This window comes from Etheostoma spectabile, chromosome 21, assembly GCF_008692095.1.
Source record: "Etheostoma spectabile isolate EspeVRDwgs_2016 chromosome 21, UIUC_Espe_1.0, whole genome shotgun sequence".
Lineage (NCBI taxonomy): Eukaryota > Metazoa > Chordata > Actinopteri > Perciformes > Percidae > Etheostoma > Etheostoma spectabile.
In genome coordinates, this window is record NC_045753.1 from 10,673,708 (window position 1) to 10,696,707 (window position 23,000).

Sequence of the window (23,000 nt, forward strand, 5' to 3'; positions counted from 1 at the left end):
CAATAAATGCATTTGAAGCAGGATTATCTTTATTCATTCCATGTTCATGTTAATGAGGAGTCAGGGAACAAAAAAATTAAAAATGAACCCAAACTTTTGCTTTCAGTTTCATTTATTTAATTTCATTTAATTAAACACATAATACAGATTCAGCATACAGGAGATAGTATACAAATAATAACAAAAGAGCCAGGGGTATATCACACTAGATCAAAATATAAATCATATTAATTATAGTCGAATTGGAGAGTAGTTTCACACATTGTTTAACATCCTTTAGGGCAAAGGTCTGGCCATATTTCTTGATGTGAGAACAATGCCAACACTAAATATTTCTAAATATTTATCACAGAAAGATGTGAAGGAATCTTCCAACACTGGAAAATGTAATTTTTGCCATCTCAAATCACACCTCCTTTTGCAAAGTCAACCAAACCACTGTTCGAACCACGCCCCTTGGAATCCACACCGTGGAAAGACAGCTCCGCCCAGCCAATCAGATGCACGGATAAAATAAACAACGTTTGTTCTCCACCAATCACATACGTCGAGAGGCGGTTCTTTACGTGTGTCGTTACCACAGAGATGATGTTTCGCGTTAGTTCCCCGTATTTGTCCACTGAGTCAACGGAGTACTTTCACTGGGTATCAGGAGGATCGTGTTGGTTAAATTAAAACACCACCGTGAAAGTGGATTTATCAGCAATGGTGCCACCCAGCTTCTGAAGTAAGTAGTTAACGTTACCTTGCACGCTCAGCAACCATTTCTCGGGTTAGTGGTAGAACCGTTAAAGATGTTAACCGTGAAGTTAGCTAGCTGCTTGCTTTGACCGGACTTCATCTCAAAACTTGCCGTTTTTTATTCCTTTCCAACTAACGTCATAAGCGCTAATATTAGCCTAGTGTCACTGCTGAAACGAGGCGGTGATTTAGCATAAAAAGTGTAGACAAACGGTGTCGTATTTAAATGATGTTACACTGCTAAACACCCCTATTTGCATCTGTTGGGGATAATCTGCACCCGGTCGTTAACAAGGCGACGTTACTAAGGTTACATGTACCGTTAGTAACGGTTTAATGACGGTTGCCTTAAGGCTGCTTTCACACCTGGGTCTGGGTACCGGACGCTGGAGCGTTTTGCTCGGATAGTCCGGTTGGTTTGGCGCGGTGTGAAAGCTCATTTTAACTCGGGTCCGCTTGAAAACGGGGGCTCGGTTCGCTTCCAACGGCGGTAACGTTAGAGCTCGGTTCACTGACCCAATCAATATACGACCCGAACTAAAAAATACAACAGGGCATTTACTAGCCTGCAATTGCGTTTCAACCTTGCACACACAACTTGGAAACCTTTTATATGATTTAGCTAAGGGATGATCACTTTAAAATCCAAAACCTGTTATGACCATACATCGCTGATGAAACACATCATTGTTATCTCTCTCTCACCAGGGCCTTCTCCTTCACTCAGATGGTTCACATTCTTCTAAAATATTAGAAACATTAAAGGATATGGAAGCCCATTTCTGTCAGACAATGTGTATGACAGTTATTATACTTTTACCACCAGGTGCTTTTACACCTTTAGTTTGGTAGACTGAGATTCAGGGGGGTGAAGCTGTTAGATTGTTGCTTTTTTATTTGGGTCGTTTGTCAAGCCACCAAAACATTATAAATAAATGTTACATGGTTGCTGGTGTAGTTTTTGAAAGTGAAACACGCTGACATTTCTGGTCTCAGAAATAATGGCACATCACCAAATTCCTAACATTTCAGGTTTTCTGATATTGCTTTTATGAAAGTGCATTTCCTCCAATGTGATGGGAAACAAAGATCCTGTAAGTCATTATAATAAGAACCCTTCTTAACATCATAGCTTCTCAAAATAATGAGTTAGTGTCTCGTTATTTTGAGAAAGTTTCCGATGATTGTTCATAACAATGTCTTACATGACGTTTTCCATCACACTGGCAGAAATGGGCTTCTATATCCTTTAATGTTTCTAATATTTTAGAAGAAGGCAAACAATTATGCTTGAAAGCTATTTTAAACATAACAATACTCATCATATCTGTCATGCTTCACCATCTTGTGTTTGTGATGGAAGGATGAGAGCGTTGTATGGCGGTGTAGCAGCAATGGTAAAGCGTTAGAAGCAAGCATATGTTTCAGGAGAGTTGCTTTGACGGATGTTTGGCTTACATTTGAGCAACAGCCGGGTACCATCCATCCATCCGTCTTCATCCACTTATCTGGTATCGGGTCTCGGGGGCAGCAGCTCCAGCAGGGGACCCCAAACTTCCCTTTCCCGAGCCACATCAACCAGCTGACTGGGGGGTCCCGAGGCGTTCCCAGGCCAGTTTGGAGATATAATCCCTCCACCTAGTCCTGGGTCTCCCCCCCCCCGAGGCCTCCTCCGGGTACTATTGGCCTATTAGCATCAGTAACATTGCATTTTATTTATTTTACCATGTACCCGGCCTGGTTCTTAGCCCACGTGATGAACAGTTAGACACTCGTTTGTACTTTTATTCCAGCTCGCTCTACCGGTTTGTCAGTCTGTCCCAGCTGTAGTAGAAGGAGTCAGTGCTATTGTTGTTGGTTACCACGGAGACAAAACAGTCAGGTTGTAGGTGGGTGGCTTTTTAATAGAGGTCAAGAGATTAATTGGCAGATTTGGGGCATTTTTTTTACATAATCGGCATCAGCCAATTTCTTTTATTTTTTATTTTTCTTTAATTTATTTAGTTTTTAGTTTATTCAGGGAAGAAATGAAGATTTTTTTTTTTTAGTGTTATTCATTTTCTTCAGACCTAAAACAAAAAAATGCTGCTGGTTGCTACTGTGCAGCACTACTACTGTTAAAACTGTTAATTTATTTTATTTATGAAAGTTTGCAGATTTGTGTTCTCAGTCGTTTGATAAATGCTAAGTGCACTGAACTTTATTTCTTTATTCAAAAGTTTAATCTCTTCTTGCCTGTTTTGTTTATTTAATATTTTTTTATACGTTATTTATACAAAATATGTTTTTACAATATACCTTTTCAATGTAATTGTACAAGTGCAGATTGGTGAAGAAACATTTTTGTTGAGAAATTTTGTTTCATCTCAAGTAATTATCAGTGTTATATTTTATCTCTCAAATAGAGGTATAAAAACAAGCACATATCGACCAAATATCGGCCAAAATGAATCGGCAGCATTTATCGGCTATCGGCTGATTTCTAAAGATCGATATCAGCAACAGAAAAACCCGTATCAGTCAACGTCTAGCTGTTACTTCCTCTGTTGTTGTGGTTGTTCAAACTGAAACCTAACGCAAATAACATGACTACGTTGCTGTATTCCAGGTTTTCAAAGGATGCATGCGACACGCAGCCCGTCATCCATCCCAACGGGCGTCTCGGGCGATGCCCTGGACCTCAGCTTGTCAGGCTCCCAGCTCTCTATGTCCAAAAGACCCAGCAGTGCCTCCCCTGGGAAGTGCTTCTCTCGGTCCGTGTCGGTTTCCGTGGCTAGTGACAGCCGAGGAAAACGCAACACCCTGGTGAGTAACTGTGCATGGCCGAGTGTGTACTTTTGTACCGGCAACAGAATCGAGCTGCTGAGTTATAACATCATCTTATCGAGACGCAGGGAAGAGCAAATCAGTCTTTAAAGTATCTTGATTCAGAATTCTCCATGATACTGAGTGTGCGGTGCAGGGTTTCCCCTGCCGGTATAAGGCTCAGGTGCAGCACCCATGCCGTTTTTGACAGCACCTAAGCTGAATAAGTGTAAAATCATCAAAACTAACTAAATGCCTTTCATCAGGTCTAATGATTGTAGTTGTAATCTTTAAGCTTTTTGAATGTTATTTATTTATTACCTGCTCTGGCTTTTTCAACGTTTTAGACACAGATAGGGTGGTGATAACGGTTGAAAATGATGTAATATTGCATTTTTATTATTATAATACATTTTCCTAATGTAGGAGTCCTAAACCCTCCACGAAATATGTGCACCTACGTCTCCCACAAACCCAGGGTAAACACTTTGATCTTCTAATTCATTAACACATCTTTTAAATCCACAGAGCGATGTCAGCTTTGGTAGCTCGCGCTCCATCAAGAACCTGAGGCGCTCCAACAGCACCACTCAGGTTAATCAGCAGGCCAACATCAGTTTAAGGTACAACACACACACGCATACACACCTGCTGATGTTGTAACACTGGTATTACAGTATTTTGGTATTGTCTATGCTTGCAGGGTTTTCCCTTAGCGTTATAAGGCTTATGCGCAGCACCCAAGCCGTTTTGGGCACCGCCTAAACTGAATCAATGGAAAATCAATGAGAGCATCAAAACTAACCAAAATACTTTCATCAGCTCTAAAGTGTGTAGTTGGTCAAGTTTTTTGTCTTTAAGCTTTTTGAGTGTTATTTATGTATTATCTGCTCTAGCTTTTCTAACTTTTTAGACAGATATGGTTATCATAATGGTCCATAAAGAATTGACTGATTTTTGTGATCAATATTTATTTTAAAGATACAAAAAATTACAAACAATACACTGAGACATGGAATGCGTCCCAGAGCCAAAAAACAGAGAAGAAAGCTGTGAGGGAGGGAGACAAAACAATACATACAGAAACAGACACACACAATCACACACAGAAACAGACACACACACAGAGACAGACACAAGCCAAGGGACCAATCATATGTGCAGGTTGAGGTCAAGGCTGTAGCACAAGGCTATGGCAAGAAGCATTTTTCTTTTTATTAAAAAAACTGTAACATTTTCTTTAAAGTGGAGGGTCCCAAAATCCTCCGTCAAATATGTGCACATAAGTCTTGAACAAACCTAGGAGGACTCTGTGCTTGTAACATTTGCATGTCGACCAGAAATAACTGAGTGAGAATCTGTATCCCTTCTTATTTCTCTCGGCCAAATGTCTTTCCTCCTTCCTTATCCTTGACATTGACACACTAAACTGCACATAGTACAGCATGATACTCTGCAAAGCCTCGGGCTAGGTTGTCAGTTAGCTCGTCATGTGACCTTTACGGCAACGCACATGCGTCGGAAATATGAAGGACGTGTTTTTGGAAATGACAGAAAAGAATGTGTGCATTTGAGATAATGTGTGTCAGACAGTGTTGAAAGCAGGGCCAGTCCCTGTAGCCCAGCCCTCTTGCGTGGAGTCTGTGCTCTTTAAACCAGAGCGCCTCTCTTCAGCGAGCAACAGCTGGCAGCCCTGAAGCTTCAGCAGGCCGGACAATGGGAATTGTTGCACGCCAGCTCCTGCATGATAAAGACTGGAGGGAAGCTGGGGGGGGACTGTTGCTAGGGGTCGTGGGGTGGCAGGGACTTGCTTTGTCCCAGGTTAGAGGGGGAGGGCCCAGACCTTTGGGGTCAGGTTACCCCCCTCCATCAGGAGCCAGTGAAAGGAGAAGTGTGCATGTGTGCACACTCTGGTTCTATTGTGCGGCAGCTGCCGCCAGCCCCCCCCCCCCGCTCTGCCTCTGAGGATGCAGAGCCAAAGGGCTTTAAATTTAAAGACTTTCAAAATACCCCCAACACTCCCTCCTGGTCTCTGTGTCTTTCAGGGCTGTCATTGGGTCACTCACCACCCCTCTCTACTGCTTCCTGCACCACTCTTGTAAAGCAAAAAGTAGAGGAATGTGCTGCCTAAATTTGTGTTGTCCGATTGCTTTTCATTGAGCCAGCTGGCTTTACCCCCACCCACACACACATATACACACCAGCACAGATACCAGAGGAGGCAAGGCCAGACAAGAGGTCACTCTACAGCCTCATGATGGAGGTGCTGGTGTGTAAGGCTATTTGGAGGACGAATGACAGGCTAAGAAGAACAACATATGCCTGCACACATTTACATGGAATCTGTAATGGAGTTCCCCATAGCAGACGGTCAGCTGCTACATACTAAATTCCAGTACTTGGGGGGTAGAAAAGAAAGGGATGAGTCCCGTTTCTGCAGCTGTCGTTACAACTATTCAATCCCAAAAGCTGTCACTAAAAGCCATGACTCGAGGTTCCTGCTTTGTGTCAAGTTGTTATCGTGTATTGGGCACAGCGAAGCCCTTGTTGTGTGAAAATTGAGCTCAGAATGTGCTTTCTCCTCCGCATAGAGGGACACATTTGAAAAACAATATTTGTGGCTCACAGCTATCACAACATCCTTTTGAAGTCAGTCAGTTGCCCAAATGGCATGTGGTATCCACGCAGGCATATAGCTTGCTTTATTTTCTGTCAACATTAATTCAGCCACCAAAACTTGCTGCCATCTTACGTCTCTCCTGCTCTGCCTGACTGTTTTTTGTGCTCTGTGTGATTGTCTGTTTCACTATTGTATAGTTAAGCAACTCTTCTGTTGCTTGTTACTATTCCAGCAATGTGTTTTTTGTGCATGTCCACCAAGATGTACTGTATGTCAGTGATATTGTGCCTTGTTTGTTATAGGGATCAACCGATACTGTTTTTTTCATGGCCGATATCGATTACTAGTGTAGTACTAGTTTATACCCAAAGTTTATTCGGGCGTAGATTCAACTAAGAAGTATAAATGAGGCTTACACGGTGTCTGGCTTGTGTGTGTTTCCCAGTCAGGAACCGAGTGAGGACTACCTGGCCCTGTTTGACAGCAGCTCAGATGGACGCAAGAAACTGGCCAGCCTCAGCAAAGCCTCGCCAGACAGAACCACGTGGAACATCCTGGTATTTGTCATCAGTCACACTCTTGACATTTGTTCACTCTAGATTTAATTTTTATAAAGGTTGTACTGCCAAAAAATAATTTATGTGGAATTTGCCTTGGATAAAAGTGTCATACTTAAACAAACATAGTAAACATTAAACTTGTCATCACATCACATTAGATTTACATCTTGATCATTATAGCGCTGCAGCGATTAGTCGACTAATCGACTAGTCGATTGACAGAAACATAATCACCAACTATTTATCCTTTTAAGTAGCTTTTTTAATGCAAAATTGGCAGAAAATGTTGTTTTCAGCCTTTTCAAATATGAAGATGTTCTACTCTTTTCTGTTTTACATCATATTTAACTGAATGTATTTTGGTTTTGGATTGACAAAACAAAATATTACCTTGGACTTTGAAATTGGGATGGACATTTTTCCCTGTTTTCTGACATTTTATAGGCCAATCGATTAATTGGTAAAATAATCTGCAGATTAATCGCTGATGAAAACAATTATTAGTTGAGGCCCTGGATCATTATAATATTTATGCTAAGTAGCTAGCCTAAATCACATAGCCCAAATTAAAGACAGTTTCACCAAAGTTTTTACTGAGTGTTTCCTCTTTTCCAAACGTTAAAAAGATGTTGGGTGTCAAATTTGACAGTAGTTCATGGTGTAACGCGGTTCTGTTTCTCGTTTTTAGGACGATCAGCCCAGAGTCTTCCCCGTGCACTCGAGCCCCCGCAGCACTGGCAGCGTGGACACCCCCCCCGGCCTGAAGAAAAGAGAGCCTGGCATCGCTCTGGCTGCCACCTTCACTGCCAACAACAGGTGGGCAGCGTCTCTGACACACGCACACACTCATTCACTCACTCGCTCACTCTCTCCCACACACACACATACACACTCTAGGACGGCACAATGTGAGGAAAATTACGATATCGTTGTTGAATATTGCGATAACAATGTCAAAGTCTACTGAGATCGGCTGCTCAGATTCACCATTGAATTGAATATTAAAGGCACCACTAAAAAAACGAATGAGTTACATTTGCAGTGCAGTTTTCAACACCCATGCATGCACTCACACACACACACACACACACACACACACACACACACAATAGTCCAGGTAGAGCAGGGACCAGCCTAACATCTGTCCCGTGACTCCTTGCACGGCTGCATTCTGGATTTTCTAGCTGCTTCTCGTGTTTCATACCTGTTGATAACGGCAGCTGATACTGCCCTCAGGAATTCCACCCACACACTTTCTCTCCCATGCAAACTGTGTGAATGGACTGCGTTTGTAACATGGGAAGACCCTGTTACAAAGCATGTACAGTATCTGTTACTGTAATGCCTTGAAGGGTAGGTGAAGTGGCAGTGGCATTCTCAGTATGTGGCGCCTGGAGAGTGTCATTGTCTTTTTGTTTTTCCCAGGAGCAACAAGGGAGCAGTGGGGAACTCTGTCACCACCATCTTACACAACAACTACTCTGAGAAACCACTTACGCCAAAGAGCTCCAACCAGAGGCCATCGTTTAAGTATGTCCTGTAAATGAACACATTTAGGGGGGTTTATACAGCTTATATATAGCTTATAAGTACTGCAATGCTGGTTGTTTGTGGTAACTGATTGTGTCAGCTTTATACATTATTCTGATCATAATCAGAGTTTTTTGTCAAAGTGCTGTTAGTGGCCTAAGGAAAGTAGACAAACCTTTACTGAATATCGGCTCAAAGATCAACTATCACTATCTTGAAATATTGGCATGGATTCAGTCAAACTCTCAATTTCTAAGAGACCACGTGTGAGGTTTCTCATAATTCCCAATGCTATTTTGCTTCCAGCAACATCCTGAAGGCCACAGCAAACGACGAGGTGTCACAAGACAACAGCTCGCTGACAAAGTCCCAGAAGAACTTCTCTTCAGCTTCCTCCACCTCAAACAACAGGTCTCCGGTGTCGGCCCAGCACGGCAGCCCCGTCCTGTCTCGAAGGAGGGAGGTCACTGAGGAGGAGGCCGAGAGGTCAGATCCGAGACCCACAGTGTCCACTGGGGCTGTCTAGGCTAGATTGGAATATCTATTTAAATAGTTAAAAACAAATATGAAAATGTATATTCAAATATCATAAGAGAGTAAAAGATGGCACAATCACACAATCTAGAGAGAGAGAGAGATGGGACTAATGTTAACATTACACAAGTAGTTTTATTCACACCTCTGTGGTTTTTTAGAACGAATATTAGAATATTTTGACAGCCCGAGTTTCCAGAGTCTCTACTCAGTGTCTACTCTTTTATTGATGGGAATGGTCTTCTGTCAATTGTGGTGTGACTCATAGCAGTTCCTTTGTGTATGTGAAGGTTTATTCAGCAGGTGAACCAGGCTGCAGTCACCATCCAGCGCTGGTACAGACGCCATGCCCAGAGACAGCACACTAACCAGGCAGCGCTCAAACGCATCCTTGCCAGCAAAAGAAAGGTATCCATTTCATCCTCAGGTGGCTTCACTCCTACCTTTTCTATTCTCCATGATTTAACTGTTTTTTTTATCTCTCTCTTTCCATCGCTGCTGCGTTAACACTATCTACGTCTTTCTCTTATAGGAGTGGGAGGAGAGAACAGAGGAGGACGGTCACCTGGAGCCGCAGCAGAAAAAGGACGAAGACAGGAAACGGATTCGTGAGGAGAAAGCTCGTTTGGCCCGCCTGGCTGCCATCCAGGTGCGTTACCTCTGATTTACCTCCAGCAGTTTTAGTATTGCGCGTCCATGAAGTTTGAAAGAAAAACTGATGCAGCAGAGACTTATAGCCTGACTTTAAATCCTTCATTTATTATTTCATTTATTTTTAGTTCCGTGTCATGCCAAACAATTGGACCACCCCCCATTAGATTACTAGACACCTGTGTTTAACATAATATTTTATATATGTGTCGAGCTCCAAAAACATTGTATGCTGTTCTTCACATAATGCAATTTAAAAGCATATTTTGCTAGTCACATCTTGCCTGGTAAATAAAAATAGGTCCCTAGTATGTTACAATGGTTTTCTTTCAAATAATTCCAGATTCTTCAATGGCAGAGTCACACTGACTAACGGAGACAACTCCTCTCAAGCTAAAACTGAAAGTAGAGTGAATGCTTGAGCTAAGAGAAGACTGTTTACTGTTTCCTGTGACACTACATTTGGAATCACATCTACGTTATCAGATCATGCACTTGAAACTATTAAGTGTGCTTTCTGACCTTGAACCCGTGACATGTAGCACAAATTCTAACGTGATTTAAACATTTGAATCAAGCGTCTTTGTGGATGCTTCCCTGCAGGGTTTCCGCCAGTGTTATCCATTGTTATTAATGGGATTATTTTTCGGGTATTTTCAGCCTTTATTTTGATAGGACAACAGAAGACATGAAAGGGGAGAGAGAGGGGGTAATGGCACGCTGCAAATGGCCGCAGGTCGGAGTCGAACCGTCGCCCGCTGCGTCGAGGAGGAAACCTCTATATATCGGCGCCAGCTCTGCCAAATGTTTTTCATAATTTTTGGGGGGGGCGACTACAAACAACAATAAGCATGTCTGTTAACAGTAAAGACAATGAGTCTTTTTTACCTTATTTGACTGAAATCTATATGCATTTACCTGTTATTTCTGTCAATTTGATAAACAAAAAAGTCTATTACTTGAGTAAATGAAACCCTAAGAAAATAATATTACAGACGATAAAACTGAGATTAGCGCTCCTATTCAAGTTTATGTTCTGCTTTTTCAACTATTGTTTGGTGAATTGCTATAAAACACATGCGGAAAAGATTTGAAGTGCTATTTTTTTGCTGGTGATTTTCCTTTGGTACATTCTAAAACCTCTTCCTCAATGCAGGGAAAAACGTGAGTTACAGTGGGGCGGCTCGTTTGAAAACTTAGACTTTAGTCATGTTTCATATCTTCAGTCAGCTTTCAAACCTGAGTTAATGTAGGGCGGTATTAAATCTGTCTCTAAGCTCTTTCAAATTCTCAGTTTTGCTATTCTTTTCATGATTCTGTTGTCACAGAAACTATTTTGCTCTAAAGTAATGCTGCCATCAGTCTGTGACTGGCCACAGACGGGCCCCTCGTCCAAATAAAGACACTTGCCACGGTGGAGGCATGGTCGGATCCGCTAGACATGTCTACGTAGTTAGTTGTAGGCATTGGGTGTGGGGATTGGTCAGGGTTAGGGTAAGGATTCCAAGGTAAGCCAATCAGAGGCAAAATAAGCGCGCCCATGATGCACGTCCTGTGACGTTGACACGTCTAGCGGATCCGATCTAGCATCTACCAGTTGCCACCGGACAAGACAACTTTTCTGGGGGAGACCCTGCCCTGTGGTATGATGGCCTACAACACTGTCCCGTGTCTCCCTCTGGTGGTGTGTTACAGGAGCTGCAGCAGAAAAGAGCGCGGCGGGTTGGCGAGGTGCAGCATGCAGCTGAGGTGGAGCTGGAAAGCTCGAGGCAGCCAGGTGTGGCTGGACGGAAGAAGCAGCCCAAGATTTCTCTGAGCAACAAAAGTCCAGCCTCACCGAGCAACAACAGCCCAATGTCTCCCACAGACGTCAAAGCTAAGAACACAGGTCTGTAAGCCTCTGCTCTGTGCTCCTTGAACTTCAGATTCATCGTCAGTCATTTGCATTCGTCCTCGTTTTATAATATGACATGGTTAATTCTAACTGATCTGGAATATTAAGAAAAGGATTGAATGGGAATTTTTTTTTTCTTATGGGAACACAGTTTATAATATAACACAAGATATATGCATCATTTTCTGATTTAAAGAAGAACAAAAAATAATATATAAAAATGTACAAACAAATAAAATAAAATAGGTAAAAAAGTAACTGGAAAAAATAAAACACGAAACATAAAAATTCTAATAAAAGAATTTGGAAAGTGATTTTGTTTTTTAATGATTTCTAGGCAAAGGTCTAGGAATCACCTAAATCTACTGTGAAGAAATGACTTCACTGTAGTATAGAGTCTATTCTCCTTATAGTTCTTGTGATATTGGGTTGTGTGGAATAGCTAGTGGTAAAACAATTTATGTATTATTGAAACTAAGTGCACGGTACTTGCCATCAGTAGCCATATTGAACGACCAAAACATCTTTATATCCTCGTTTTGTTGCCAAAGAACTGGTATTTGGAACATAGATAATGGAACAGGATTCTTTAATAAGTGTATTGATTCGTTATGTGTTTCCATAGACTCCAATTTGAATGTTGTGACCGACTTTGCTGAGCTGAGCTTCAGAGCCATTTCCCCAGCTTCGTCCAATCACAGAGGCTCTCAGTGTTCCCAGGTAAATAACTCCATATCTTCACATCTTAACCCTCCACATCCTTCTTTCTCCATCTCTCCCTTTCTCTTGAGTTTTTGATGAATCATCTCTGTATTTCCCGTGCAGGATCAGGAGGACAGAGCGGAGGTAGACATTTGCCCGGAGCAGCAGCATCAGCAGAACGACAGGAAATTCATTCGTAAAGAGAAAGCTCGTCTGGCCCGCCTCGCTGCCGCCCAGGTGAACACGTCTGAGGTACGTTATTCGTTGTAAACCCTGATTCAGGGTCAAGCTAGGCTTATGGTAGCCGCTGTGTTCTCGGCGCGACGGCTCCGCAAGCTGTAGCGGCGCGTGGCCGTGCACCTAGGAATTTTTTTAACTACACGCCTACTGTGCGCGCTGCGCTTTCAGTTCAACACGGTTGGCTGGGATGAGAGCAGTTTCGTCTGTACAAACATCTGTGTTATTCTCCATGTACAGACCACAGATCACACAGCCTAAAATATGTGTTTAGAGAGAGACCATACTGGGAGAAGAAGAAACATTTAGCTGGAAAGTGTGGAAAAACAGGAGAGATTGTTATATCAAAGCTAAAAAACGGCTTCATGTAAAGAGTGTTCTTCACGGTGTTGCAGGCAGACAGATAAATGACAGTCTCGTCAATGATTACAGCAGATAAATGTAATGTTTGGCCGTGCGTCTGTGTTTTAACCAATGTACTCGCCGTGCTACATTTGGGGGTTAAAGAACACAAAAGTACATCACACAGATGTGACGTTTGTGACACTCCCACACCACCGGACTACCCTGCGGAAAATTGCTGGATTGCTGTTTCCCTGTCTGAACAATCATACTGAGCCTTAAAACAATGTCTTTATAGTAATCATTCAATCCTATCACACTGAGTTGGCTTCACAACTGTTTATTGACTAATGTCTCCCTCTGGTGGTGTGTTACAGGGGCTACAGCAGAAAAGAGCCCAGCAGGTTGCAGAGGCACAGCATGCAGCTGAGGTGGAGCTGGAAAGCTCAAGGCAGCCAGGTGTGGTAGGACGCAGGAAACCACCCAAGAGTTCTCTAAGCAGCAAAGGTCCAGCCTCACCGAGCAACAACAGCCCGATGTCTCCCACAGACGTGAAAGCTAAAAACACGGGTGAGCCTTATGGAGCCTAAGGTAGCATAACTTGGAAAATATAGTGAGCAAAAAGAATAAGACTAAAATCATCACTTCATCAGCATCCAGCCTTCCCTTGCTGAATGTGGTCAGCAAGTGGGTAACGTCTCTAAAAAATAAATGAGTGACCTCTCAAGACAAGGAAAGCGGAAACTGTATTATGTGAGAGAACCCTGTAATAACTGGAGCCATTACATGTTTCCACAGACTCCAATTTGAATATTGTGGCTGAGTTGGGTGAGCTGTCCAGCTTCAGAGCTGTTTCGCCAGCTTTGTCCAATTGCAGAGGTTCCCAGTGTTCCCAGGTAAATAATTACAAATGTCCAACTGCACTTTTAATGAGGAAAAGGTTACTGATCCATCTGCCAGTGCAAAAATGCTAAGGCATTTCTTTGATTTGGTCCCATTCCAAGCCTGTTTGTTGTCTTTGTGTTTTAGGAGATTCTGCAGAGGTCGGTGAGTGTGGAGGACCAGCGGCAGGGAGCGTTGTCCAGCAGGGCTCAGTCCAAAACCACCCTCAACGAGCTGCTGGACACCCTGAAGCTGTTAGAGGAGGAGCCAGAGAGGCTGTCGGAGCCTAAGTGCTACAGCAAAGAGAAATACGCCTGGATAGATGAGGTGAGACTTCCTCAAAGCAACATGGCATGTCACCCTAAAGCAGGGATCTTCAACAGGGGGTCCGGGACCCCTAGGTTGTCCTCAGAGTTACTGCAGGGGGGCCAGTTTTTTCTTTCTTCCAAAAGGTAAAATCTGTCTGATAAACATGAATCCAACATATTATTGGCAAAGATACATCTTATTTTTGTGATTGTGATGATCATCATTTACAACACTTACACAACATTGATGACAGACTCACTGGCCTGTAGGTTAGGGTGTTTTTGTCTGACTTACACATTATTATAGGCCCAGTTTCATATGCAGCTTAATTTTACAAAGCATGTAGTAGGGGATCCCTTCTCAGTCTCTCTTTCCTTGGCCTAAAAACATTAAAGACCTCTGACCTAAAGGCTTACTTTCCTAGTTAGGTTTTTTTGTTTTTCTTTGACCAGAAAGACACTTTGTTAATTCAGTGATAGGGCGGTGCAAAACAACTGTGTGCTATTATTTTTCACACTACGTTTAGCAGGTAAATTCTTAATTTGTCTTGTGTTCAGAATGGGAGAAAAAAAGGAATAAGGGGAACGTCACTGTTCTAGGTGTTTTCACTGTTGATTTGTTTACCCATTTCACTGTTTTTAAACATCTTTCCAGAAGTCATTGAGTAATCATGTTCAACAAACGTGGTTTCAAAGTTGACCAATATAATTGTGATTATGACGTCACTGTCGTGTATCTCCATTGCGCCCCACTAAAGGACGTAGACTCCACCTCTCTGACCACTGACAACCTGGAGCGTCACGGCCAGCTAAGTCACCATCCGGCCCTGCCAGATGGGGGCGCCCTGCTCTCCGAGGCCAAGCTGCAGAGCATCATGAGCTTCCTGGATGAGATGGAGAAGTCTGAACAGGAGAGACCACGCTCGGTTACTTCAGGGTCTCACAGAGAGGTCAGCGTCTGTCCATTTTCAGATAATGTTAATCCTGTTGTTGGGGCAATTCCTGGTTGATAACACAATGCCAAAACATTCACATGTGTTGAATGGCCCCTGTGTGTCCTCAGGCTGTGTTGTCGGAGGAGGAGCTGGTTGGTGTCGAGCAGGCGTCTGCCACCGCCGCCGAAATCACTGGCTCCATGATGAGGATCAAGCTGGAGCTGGAGGAGAAAAAACGCACAGTCAACATGCTGCAGAGCGCACTGGTGGGGGGAAATGCACACACATTTAATGTAAAGAGTCTGGTCTTATAAGCTGCTGGAGATGACAACACCTTTCTCTCCTCCCCCGTCCACCAGGCCCAGCAGAGGGAGCTCACGGTGAGACATGTGAAGGAGACCGAGAAGGAGCTGAACAGAAACTTCCAGCTCCAGAAGGAACAATTTGAAGCCACTATCCAGAGACACCTCACATTCATTGATCAGGTAGGTGTACAAACACAATCTACTACCAGCTGCATTAAACCTTTCTTCGGCCATGTCCACACTTGGCGTCTTTTTATGAAACTGCCAACGTCTGTTTTACATGACAGAGCCTACACACCGCCGGTGTGGATTAGATAACATGGGCGCCGAAGTGAAAATAGCAGTGCTTTGTGGCTATTCAGGGCACTTCACTCTGTTTCCTGCGTTATAATCCTATAGACTCTGTGTTTTCAAAAAAGTCCCGGGGTGCTTTTTTTTTCCTAAACGCCAACGATGATGATTTTTTTCTGTCAGTGTCTTTTTGAAGTTGAGAAAGAAAAAGACTGGAGTAGGTTTCAATAGAGATGATATGACCGGCTGTTTAGAGAACTGGAACTTTGTTTTATCTAAAGTCATAGTAGCACCACTCCCTCTCTCTGTTCATCCTCTAGATCGCTCGCCCGCTTTGTTTTATATAATATTATATTATGTTGTTTTCTAGTCAAACTTTTTTTGTGTGAGCATGAACTTACATGCTTCTATCTTTCCTTGTGGTCTCAAATATGTTCTGTCTTTTCTTCAGCTGATCAATGATAAGAAGAGTTTAAATGAGCGCTGTGAAGGAGTGGTGGGAGAACTGAAGCAGGTGGACCAAAAGTACACCAAGAAGATCGCACAAATGCAGGAGCAACATGAAATGGTGAGACAGTTTTCCCACCAGCTGATAAAGTCAAGTCACAATTATAGTCCATGTTTCAGTTAAGATTTTTTATTAAAGAATTTGCATGTGTAGCTCTAAATTGTCTCTTCAAACAACTTCAACTTTTCTGCTTCGCGTCTTGTGTGATCTCGTTGCAATACTTGCTTTCTTGCAGTGCTGCCGTTGTTAACTTTTGCCGTTGTCTTTTCTCTGTTTTTCCCCGTCTCTTCGTCTTCCTCTCCTTCTTCACTGTCCTTGTCTTTATATCTGTTTTTTCCTGGCTTTTAGGTGTGGCAAATTCTGGGTCCCTTGTGTGAGGTAACTTTTTTTTTCTCCTTTAACCCAGTCATCCTTGGCACGATCATCTCATCATCTCATTCTGCCATTCCTTTTTCCTTTCATTTGTCTGTCCCTCACAACTTCTGTTGAACAGGCTGTCTGCATGTGAGTTTCCTAGTCTTTTCTTAATGATCTGTAGATTTAGACATAAAGCTTGTTATGAAGTTTTTTTGCCTTGCCCAGAATTAGTCTGGACTCCCCTTTTCCTTTTATCTTGATTCTGTAACATGTGTACCTCTTGAGTTTCTAAATGGTTGTCGAAGTACCTCCCTTAACTTGAATAAGTCACATTTCTGTCACTTCACTCTGACACCAGACCACGACCATAATCCCCCCTACTTCCCTCTACAGGAAATCAAGAAGTTAAAAGAGCTTATGAGTGCCACGGAGAAGATCCGCCGGGAGAAATGGATTGACGAAAAAACCAAGAAGATTAAAGAGATTACTGTCAAAGGTACTGTAGACACAGCTCGGAAATGTGAGATTAAATCCTCTTTACTAATGCTCTGTTAAGATCAGGGCATACGTAGGCAAATGTAAGTAATGTAATGCTGTGTAATTCTACTGTTTACCTGTCTGCTCTCATCAAGTACACTTTTATTTTCATTAAAATCCTTCACTGTGCGGGTGTCAGGTATCCTTATGCAGGAATGTGGCATGACTTCAGCTTTTTTTATAGGGATCACATTGGGTCTGTAAGGACTCGGATCTACTGATATCAAACTCAAAGATGCATACTGCTTTGTGTGTATCATGACAGAGTGGTTGATAGGGCTGCTCTGTTCTGCATTTCTTCTACCTTCAGTATTCTGCTAAAATACAGCAACTGCATGTAGAACTTAAAAAAAATGAAAGGAAATCAATTCCAACATTATTTTATTGAATATATGAACATTGATTTGAAAATGAAAGGCAACACCAAAAAGAATGAGAGTCCCATTTGTAGTTTATAGATATATTGTGTGGCCGTAGTGGTATGGACTCTGGATAAGTAAGTAAAGTATTTTAAATTCATTGATTTATTCATTCTGGCTGTTGCATTTTCCGGCTTGTTAAAGGCAGCAGAAACAAAGAGGTGGTTTTGTTTGCAGAAACTGACAATGTTCTTCCATTAGAGCTGCAATGATTAATAGATTAACTATTTTAAAACTCTGTTTGAAAAAATCTCTGATTCCAGCTTGTTAAATGTGAATATCTTTCTAGTTTCTTCTTTTGAAGTTACATCTTTTGAGTTATGGACAAAACAAGACCTTTGAGGACGTCATCTTGGGCTTTGGGAAACACTGATCCACATTTTTTACCATTTTCTGACATTTTAAACACCAGAAAACTAAACGAGAATAAAAAAATAATCATACGTTGCAGCCCTTTCTTCCACTATACCCTGCGTGTGATCCGCTGATACCATGAAAAGTCACAGACTGTTATCAGCCAGTGCTAGTGAAGTGTGTGTTTGAGAACCCACACTTGTTTGTATTTCTTCACTCAGGGACAGTTTAGCTATATTTACTTCTGTTGACACCGATATTTAGACCTAAAAATAAATCTGCCTTACAGTAATCTGACTCATGACTCTCCAGAATTACTACTACGGTATTTCAAAAACATGAATCATCCCGTGTTTGCCCCAGCAAAGGTTTATCCGGTAAGCCGTAAACATCTTGCAGCAGCCACAGAACCTGAACTGTCCCTCCCCCTCCTTCAGGTCTGGAGCCAGAGATCCAGAAGCTGATTTCCAAGCACAAACAGGAGCTGAAAAAGCTGCGGACACTCCACGAGGCGGAGCTGTTGCAGGCGGACGACCGCGCGGCCCAGCGCTATGTCCGCCAGTGTGAGGAGCTCCGCCTACAGCTGGAGAGGGAGAAGGACGAGCAGAGTCAGAGAGAGAGGGAACTAGCCAAGCAGAGGTAGGCATGTCACATCATCAGTACTCATACTGGCCTTCTATACAGGAACACACATCCTACACTACTAAACTTTCTGTATTTTATTCTTACATGGTTTACGTCAGGTCTGTCTTAACTAAACTTCCCTAACGGCCACACTGGAACATGAGAATCACATCAAGGGCCACATATAAAGTCTATTGACATGCTGTTACTCCATCAAAAAGTCAAATATCTTGGATAGTATTATCGCATCTTGTTTTGTTTGGGACATTTTTCAACATTTGGGCCCCTTTTTTCTAATGTTTTTGTTGCTTTTTTTTGGCACTTTTGTCATCTTATTTAAAACCTTTGTCACAATTTATTGACGTAAAGCCCTGCAAAAGTCAGCTAAAAAGAAACCCATGATAGAGTGTAGCAAATTAAGCAATACAAAGATTACATTTTCTAGAAGCAGGCTACCACCAAAATTGGTCCGATATCACCTAATTTAGCTCAGAAGAAAATGTGCTTTAAAAGTGGATAATACTGTATTGGTCTGAATATAAGATTGAATAAATCTGAATAGGTGGGCTCTTCTTATTATAGGGGTATAGACATTTAACTGTTCAAGTCGCAGAACTTAAGGGAAGTCATCTGTCACCTATAGAGAAGTTAGCTATAAACTATAGAAAGGAATTTATTCATAATCCATTTTATTTTAATGTGACAAACAGCTGGTTGGCAATTAAATTATTTTCTTTATGAAAACAATTTTTGGCTTTTATAAAGTGTTTTTCCAAAAATGAGTCTTGAAAAAGGGTTGTCTTTTATTTGGACCAATATGGTAAAAGAAAGTTCTGTCGAGTTCATTGTTGTCTGTTACGCAAGTTCAGGTGTCAGAAACGGTATTGGAAAGGACAAAAATATCATTGGAACATTTCTCCTAATAACTATACATTGTTTGTGTGTGTGTGTGTGTGTGTGTGTGTGTGTGTGTGTGTGTGTGTGTGTGTGTGTGTGTGTGTGTGTGTGTGTGTGTGTGTGTGTGTGTGTGTGTGTGTGTGTGTGTGTGTGTGTGTGTGTGTGTGTGTGTCAGGTATGAGAAGCAGCTTCAGGAGGAGGAGCTGTCCCTGCAGCAGCAGAGAAGGCGACTCTACAAGGAGGTGGCCGATGAGAAGGAGAGGCTGGCTCAGCTGGCTGCAAGGTAGGGTCAAAGGTCAAAATATGAAGTCATAAACCAGAATTGTTTATCGTACAAGACAATAATTCCCCATAATGGTCCAGTAGTTGGTCATCATTATAGTCTCCAGAATAAATTTATAATAAATTAATACAATTTTAATAATAATAAATTTCTCTTCCACTTGCCTTACAAAAAATCCACTTGTCCCGGACAAGCCTTAATGTTGAGCCCTGCAATGCATTTACATTTATAGTTAAACCCCAATAATAGCAGCCCACATTGATGACGCTTCCTGTAAGTAGAGAACTGACTTTATGTATCTCCTACCTGCAACATTGTTGTTGCAAAGGATCATTTTCCATTTGCAGCTTTGCCCAAAAACGTAGCTGTACTTGATGATTTATGTAGAGATACTGTATAAGGCTGTTGTTTGTGTTTGTCTGGCAGGCAGCGCGCTGAGCTGGAGGATCTGCGGAGACAGCTGGAGGACAACAGCTCTCTGGCTGGACGAGCTCTCAGAGAGGAGCTGGACAAGACCAGAGAGGAACAGGAGAGGAGACACCAGGTGACGCGTACAAACAGTACAGGAGAACTCTATACTCTATTAGGGCTGGGTACCAAACTTCGATGGAATCACCGACTGAATTGCCTCTATAGTATCCAGAGTATTGAAAAATGCCTTTGTTATTCAATACAATATTCTAATACCTGAGTACATCTCTTTGGCATCAGTGACCTAATAAGCACGCAGCATGCTTCTACCAAGATCTAATAATGTTTGTGATTGGGTGTTGAATGTTGCAGAGACACGCAGGGAAAACGGATACAGGCTCTAAAATATGGCGTCAGCTAACATTAATTAACAATACTTGCAAACTAGCTATTGTTACCGAACTTAATTAACTTAATATTTTTAAGCACAGACCAAATTTCCTTCATACTATCGAAAGTAGTATCGAAAAGTGCCTTTTCATTCATTACTAAATTCCACTACCTAAGGAGTGACTCATCAGTGTCAGCACGCTTTTACCAAGATCTATACAAGTTTGTCGTTGGCTGTAGGGTTACACCTCTGCGACGGTGCTCACGTGTGTGTGTGTATTATTGAGAGGCGTCACATCAGTGCAAAAGAGTTAAAAACTTAAGGTTTGAACTGTAATTTCGTCATTTATTTTTTTAGGTTGACAGGGATTTTATAAAAATTGGTATCGAAAACGTACCGTTCAAGAACCGGTGTTGAAGTCACGGTGTGGGTTTTAACAAGTTTTTAATGATACCCAGTCCTGCTCGCTATTAGCATCCAAAAGACAGATCTAAGGCAGTTATCAGGACTGCAGCGAAACTAAAGTGTTGTTTGCGTGACCAGGTGGAGATGAAGGCATTACAAGAACGTCTGGACATCGAAAAGCAGACCTGGGAGGAAAACTACAAGAAAAAAGAGGTTTGTTGATACGCTGGCATGCATCTATGTAGCCAGTCTACGAACACAGCAACACATCAGTGACACCGTTAATAAGCAAATGACCGGTTTATTTGAACCTGGCTGTGTTTTGTTTTGAGGTCCGGAAGCAGCCAGGTAGACAACATGTGTGTTTGTGTGTCCCCAGGAAGCCTGGCTGCTGAGCCGGGAGCGCGAACTGAAAGAAGAGCTGCGGCGAGAACGCGACAAAGAGATTGAGCTCGCCATCTGGACGCTGGAGGAGGAGACCAGCAAGGACAAAGAGCAGTGTGAGAGGGCAGCTGAAAACAGGTGTGTGTGTGTGTGTGTGTGTGTGTGTGTGTGTGTGTGTGTGTGTGTGTGTGTGTGTGTGTGTGTGTGTGTGTGTGTGTGCAGGCCAGTTGCACCTAGTTCTAATGCTTATTTAACACAATACAACGAAGAGAATGTTGCTTCCTGTTTACAGCGTTGCACTGTAAATGGTCATGTGAACCACCAACATGCCAACTGGTAAACAACGGCTCTACTTCCTGACCCCTGGTTTCCACTGTGGAACGGAGGCTGAGCCAACAGGTTTCCATTAAAGTCAATGTGTGTATTTTCTCTGACTGCGGAAGGCCTGCGTTCTGACCCTAACCCTGTTAGTGATGGTCTACCTGGTCCCTGTTAGTGATGGTCTACAACGTCCCTGTTAGTGATGGTCTACAACGTCCCTGTTAGTGATGGTCTACAACGTCCCTGTTAGTGATGGCGTTGCATAGTCTGTCCACCAGAGGACGCTCTACAACATCCCTGTTGGCAACACTGATCTTTTTTGTTTTTTGTTAATGCGTTTTCGTTCAAAGGACTTAATATCTTAATATCTTAAGTTTGTATTTTTATACATTTTATTTATCATAATTTTAATATATTTTGATGTTCCTTTGTTCTGTTATGACACTGAAACAATTTATTATCATATTATTTTAGTGAGAACTCATAAATAACTACAAATAACTGTTAGGGAAATCTGTTTTCTGTTTTGTGACTAATATTTAATAAATAACTAAATATTCGTATTGGTATCTGCCTAAAAATCCTTTATCGGTCAAGCTCTAACCCCAGCCGTTACTTGACACCGTTCACAGGGTGAAGCGTGTGAGGGAAAAATACGAGACGGAGCTGAGGGAGCTGGAGCGCTCCGAGAGGACGGCTGTGGAGAAACAACAGGAGTTGAGGAAGCAGCAGATGGAGATGGAGGGAGAGCTGATCCGACTCCAGGCCCTGCTCCGACAGAAAGAACAGGAGACGGAAGACATCACACAGGTAAGGAGCAAATCTAGCAACCATTTAAAAAAAAAAACTCAAGCCCCATTTTCATCTTTCTTCTTCACATTAGGGCTGAGACAATATGCTTTTGACCCAATTTGATTCTATCTCTATACATGGGTGTCGATTGGATTTGTATTGGGATTTTCAATTTTTGCAATTTGATAGTATTGAGTATTGTGATTTTCTCTTCCTTATTTAACACAAACACAAGTTGAATAAACACTTATATCACATTATATCAGGAGGCATTTCTAAAAACTGATAGTTTTCTAAGAAGAATGCACATCACACGTCATTTGTTTGTAAAGAACAACATAACGTGGATTTTCTGCTTTTGGTCAGAGAACAGATATGTAGTTGCCACCAGCTCTACTGTATAAACAGAAAATATTTAGGTGAATCATTGGTACAAATAAAAATGTAAAAAATATTGATTCTAGAGAAAATAATCCATTTTAAAAATTTGGCGCAAAGATATCCCGATACATAGGATTTTTTATTAATTTCTTTCTCCCACCTCACATTAAGCTTCTTTTTACCTTTCTGCTACTCTCCTCCTCTGTGTAGCAGTCAATAAGCAGCACAGGATTCGTCTAAATGTACGCAGCATATGGAATCACACCGATTCCATGTCATTTTCTCTTTTCCAGACCAGGGACAAGCTGGTGACGGAGCGCCGGAGCCTGGCCGAGGTGATCAGGCAGGAGTTTGCCGACCGGCTGGTGCTGACGGAGGAGGAGAACCGCAGGATGAAAGTGGAGGTGTCGGAAGTCCGAGCGAGGCTACGGCTCGAGGTGGAGAGAGTCACTCGGGAGAAGGAAGAGGAACTGGCGGAAGTCCACCAACGGTAAAGGCCTTGGTACACAACTGCAACAGCTGAATTTCCCTGCTGGGCATCCAGGGTTTTCCCTATGTTTGTGGAAGACTTAGGTGTGCATGTTGGGGGGGGGGGGGGG

At 42.3% G+C, this 23,000-nt stretch overlaps 1 protein-coding gene across 5 annotated transcripts in view; it reads left to right on the forward strand.

Moving 5' to 3' along the window:
- The first annotated feature begins 537 nt into the window (after positions 1-537).
- The window catches only part of cep131 (centrosomal protein 131), a 26,951-nt gene continuing 4,488 nt past the window's right edge, over positions 538-23,000 (forward strand). The window contains exons 1-28 of one of the 5 annotated variants that reach the window (XM_032501829.1): positions 538-727; positions 3,350-3,546; positions 4,075-4,169; positions 6,612-6,723; positions 7,415-7,542; positions 8,152-8,256; positions 8,563-8,742; positions 9,081-9,198; positions 9,323-9,439; positions 11,137-11,329; positions 11,961-12,055; positions 12,161-12,289; positions 12,994-13,186; positions 13,415-13,512; positions 13,646-13,825; positions 14,565-14,756; positions 14,870-15,007; positions 15,101-15,226; positions 15,789-15,905; positions 16,194-16,223; positions 16,596-16,698; positions 17,950-18,151; positions 19,209-19,316; positions 19,743-19,860; positions 20,662-20,736; positions 20,903-21,045; positions 21,861-22,038; positions 22,695-22,891. In XM_032501829.1, coding sequence (XP_032357720.1) covers positions 3,361-3,546; positions 4,075-4,169; positions 6,612-6,723; positions 7,415-7,542; positions 8,152-8,256; positions 8,563-8,742; positions 9,081-9,198; positions 9,323-9,439; positions 11,137-11,329; positions 11,961-12,055; positions 12,161-12,289; positions 12,994-13,186; positions 13,415-13,512; positions 13,646-13,825; positions 14,565-14,756; positions 14,870-15,007; positions 15,101-15,226; positions 15,789-15,905; positions 16,194-16,223; positions 16,596-16,698; positions 17,950-18,151; positions 19,209-19,316; positions 19,743-19,860; positions 20,662-20,736; positions 20,903-21,045; positions 21,861-22,038; positions 22,695-22,891 — 3,656 coding nt within the window. In that variant the 5' untranslated portion in view covers positions 538-727; positions 3,350-3,360. The remainder of the gene's footprint in view (positions 728-3,349; positions 3,547-4,074; positions 4,170-6,611; positions 6,724-7,414; positions 7,543-8,151; positions 8,257-8,562; positions 8,743-9,080; positions 9,199-9,322; positions 9,440-11,136; positions 11,330-11,960; positions 12,056-12,160; positions 12,290-12,993; positions 13,187-13,414; positions 13,513-13,645; positions 13,826-14,564; positions 14,757-14,869; positions 15,008-15,100; positions 15,227-15,788; positions 15,906-16,193; positions 16,224-16,595; positions 16,699-17,949; positions 18,152-19,208; positions 19,317-19,742; positions 19,861-20,661; positions 20,737-20,902; positions 21,046-21,860; positions 22,039-22,694; positions 22,892-23,000) is intronic. The other 4 variants (XM_032501830.1, XM_032501831.1, XM_032501832.1 and 1 more) reach the window with 4 other exon arrangements.